Source organism: Aptenodytes forsteri, unplaced genomic scaffold (assembly GCF_000699145.1).
Source record: "Aptenodytes forsteri isolate BGI_AS27 unplaced genomic scaffold, ASM69914v1 Scaffold119, whole genome shotgun sequence".
In the NCBI taxonomy this organism is placed as follows: Eukaryota; Metazoa; Chordata; class Aves; order Sphenisciformes; family Spheniscidae; genus Aptenodytes; species Aptenodytes forsteri.
The window spans coordinates 8,016,954-8,020,417 of NW_008796165.1; the positions used below are offsets into that span (position 1 = coordinate 8,016,954).

Here is a 3,464-nt window from a genome sequence, read left to right on the forward strand (position 1 = left end):
TAATCTACGGGAATTACCTCAATAGGGACAATGTATCAGATTCTCTTACCCCCTCCTCCTACTCCCCCCAATTTAACAGCCTAAACTATCCATATGAAAGTTAATCGTCGTGATCCCCATTGTCGGTTGTATAAATCCAAGCTCAAGCCAGCCTCCAAGACACGGCAACAATTCTGATAAATTGTCCTGCTCGGCTAACTACACAAGAATGGCTTTTATAATTAAAAGGGGAGCTGAGTTAAATCAACAGCTCCTAAGCCCTTCTCAACAGGGCTAGAATGGGAGAAATGTGGCGACCTGATTTCTTTAAGTAGCAGCTCTTTGTAGCCCATTCATAATCCTAGATATGGAAACCCCTCCTGCACAAAGTCAGCTGCCAACCAAAAAAAAAAAAGGGGGGGGGGAAAGTTTATTCAGATGCTCAAAGTCCATCTTTTTTTCCAGTCTAACATAACCCGGGCACTTTATAACCAAACAGACAACTCCGTTTCCAATTAAAGTGGAATTAGGAAACTCAATCAAATTAGCTCACTATTAAAGCCCTTCTTTATTAAACCGTTTTATTGTAGTAATATTAAGTTTCACCCGCTCTTGGAACACGAGACTTTAAAAAAGTTTCCCTTGCGGTATTGATTTGGCTGCTCCCAGGATGGATCAGGGTCAAAAGTATTTACCTGGGTGTAATCTGTAATATTTACTTCTTTTTTTTTTTTTAAGAAAACCTTAAAAATGTATCCAGCTCGATCAACTGCGCGAGGGAAGGAAGAATTGCATTTTACTCGCTACCGTCCTTTGATTTTGCCCCGGGGCTTCCCGCAATAGCCACGGCGGGACGCGTCTCCTCCCGGGCCCACCAGTACATGAACTGGTTGGTAGGAGCCGCGCTGTCAGCTCCGAGCCAATGTTTACACAGTTATATTTGAAGTGAGAAAGTAAACAGTCCAGCTGTGCCACGGAGCGGTTCGGTGGGATTAGGTTTCCATACCAACCAACTTTAGGAGCTTTTACAGTCTTAATTCAACCACGCACTGAACTTGTTCTTTGTGAGTAATAGTTTTCCTGGGCCAAACACTCCCAGGACTGGTAAGAAAGTCGCGCTCCGGCCTTCGGAAGGATCGCCTCTCCGGATGCGCGGGGGGCACGCCCGCTGCCCCTCCGCCTCGTCGCAATAAATAAACAAACAGAGGGAGGAACGCCTTTCTTACTTTTTGGTCTTGAAGAACAGTCGGACACCATTGCCAAAAAAAAGAAAAGAAAAACCGAAAGAAACAACAACAAAAAAAACTAACAAAAAACCCGAACCCCCTCGCGTAGCCTTTACTCTTGAAATGAGGGGGAAGATTTGGAAGGACACTTAGCTCCAAAAGTAAACCAGCGAAATCTTTCCTGCGCGTACCCTCCGCGCTGAGCTTGTGGTGTCTCAACTCACTCACGCCTGTCGCAAACACGTTCTTACGTTCTGAAAAACCGTCCTTATCACGTACCCCTTTGCTTATCTTGACATAGAAACAATTAAAGCGCGCATTCAAATTTCAGATACGAGGGAAAGGTACCTCTCCCTTGCTACAGAACCCGCGGTCGGCAAGGCGGGCGTTTGCTTTAACCGTGCTTTTCTTCTCTGCGACGATGCCAGATTCCCTAAATATGACAAAAATCGGCGAGATATCGAAGGAAAAAATCCTGCTTAAATTTACACCTCTTTTTTTTTTTTTTTTCCCCTGGCGTAAATAATAAAAAGACCAGAACCAGAAATGAACGTACTTGGCAATTCCGGTTGGTAAGGAAATTGCTCTGGTTTGTACGCTTCGGTTTTATTTGTAAGTTTTCCGAAGAATATCTGGTTTGACCATGATAAAAATGCAGTAAATGTGTTTGTACTAATTGCATAAACTCCTTTAAATATTAACTGTACTTGTCAAATGAATTTCCCAAAACACACTTCCACCGTCTCATAAAATACCACTTGCCATTTATAAGACCGATTTTTTTTTTTAATAGAAAATAACATTTATTTCTATGAAATGGAAACACAGAATTACCTGTTAGAAACAGCAAGAATTTTGCTACATTGGAACAAGAAAGCAATTTTCTTGCAGATCACAAATGAAGGAGGCTTATTAAACCGTCATACACCATTGGCGCCGGGGTCCTACGGACAGTTACAAATATATCTACTTTCCAATGTTATGTACAGATCGTAACATTTCTGGGGGCGGGAAGGAAAAGGCTTTCAATTTGACAATATGTTTAATCTATACGCCTGGTAAGTATTACAATGAGCTGTCTAACCTTTAGCTTAACGTTAATACCAAGTTCACCTACGAGTTACATTAATAACTTAGATTTCCATTTTATAACATTATACACTTGCTAGTATACATATATATATATATGTATGTGTGTGGGAAAGAGAGAGTGTGTGTGTACACACCCCACGACGCACCAAAGATATCCATGCTTATGGCCATAAGCAACAAAGAGTGACTCATGTCTGGACAATGAAAAGTGCACCTTTATCACCGTTTTAATACACCTACGCCTGTCCGCGCCGGGCTCTGCACGCAATCATCGCCTGTACGGGGGAGCGGGGAGAGAAAGCCACCACATGGGTGTGCATCCACCCGCGCCTGCCTAGCTACCTCTACACAGATGAGCTTTAGGAAGCCGCCCCCGCTATTGCTTCTCGGGGGTGTTGTTGACCATGGGCCCGTAGAGCCCGCCGGAGTAGACCTGCTCCTTGTGCACGGCGGAGCGGTCCCGCATGAGGTCGCTGAAGGCGTAGTCCACGGGCGGCCGGAACCCGAGGGTGGGCATCAGCCCGGCCGTGGAGTAGGGGGTCATGAAGGCCAGTCCCCGGCTGTGCGCCGAGTAGGCGAGGCGCAGGGGGTTCAGTCCCAGGTGGGTGCCCAGCGGGTAGGCGCCGGCCTCGGCCCCGAAGTGCGTGGCGTGGGGCGGCAGGGGGGAGAAGGCGGAGCGGCTGCCCAGCGTGCCGATGGCGGGGGCCATGGCGCCGGCTACCAAGGGCCGGTGGGGGGGGGCGGGGGGGGGGGGGGGGAGGCCGTGCGGAGGGGGCGCCGTCCCGAGCCCAGCCCTCCTCGGGGCCCTTCTCCGGGCCGCGGTTGTTGAGGATCTGCTCGATGGCCTGTACCACGTCTCCGCCGCAGCCCTGCAGCACCAGCTCGAGCACGCTGCGCTTGTGCGCCGGGAAGACGCGCGTCAGGATGTCGATGGGAGTCCGCTGCCGGCCGCCGGCCGAGGGCGACGGGGCCCGCTCGGCCTTGTCCGCCTCCGAGCCCGAGTCCGAGCCCAGCGGGCTGATGGAGCCCGGGCTCTCCTCCCCCTCCTTCGGGCCCTTGGAGACGGGCGAGCTCAGGAAGGACTCGCCGTCCCCGTTCTCCGAGCCCGAGCCGTGGCGAGCTTCTGGGGAGGAGGTGCCGGGCAGGGCCTAGCCGGCCGGGGGGGGG

General features: G+C 50.2%; 1 protein-coding gene across 1 annotated transcript in view; it reads right to left on the reverse strand.

Annotated features, from left to right (window-relative positions):
• Positions 1 to 2,673: 2,673 nt before the first annotated feature.
• DMRTA2 (DMRT like family A2) overlaps positions 2,674 to 3,464 on the reverse strand; it is a 5,040-nt gene continuing 4,249 nt past the window's right edge. Inside the window, 2 exon segments of the mRNA XM_009287481.1 lie at positions 2,674 to 3,048; positions 3,050 to 3,445. Coding sequence (XP_009285756.1) covers positions 2,674 to 3,048; positions 3,050 to 3,445 — 771 coding nt within the window.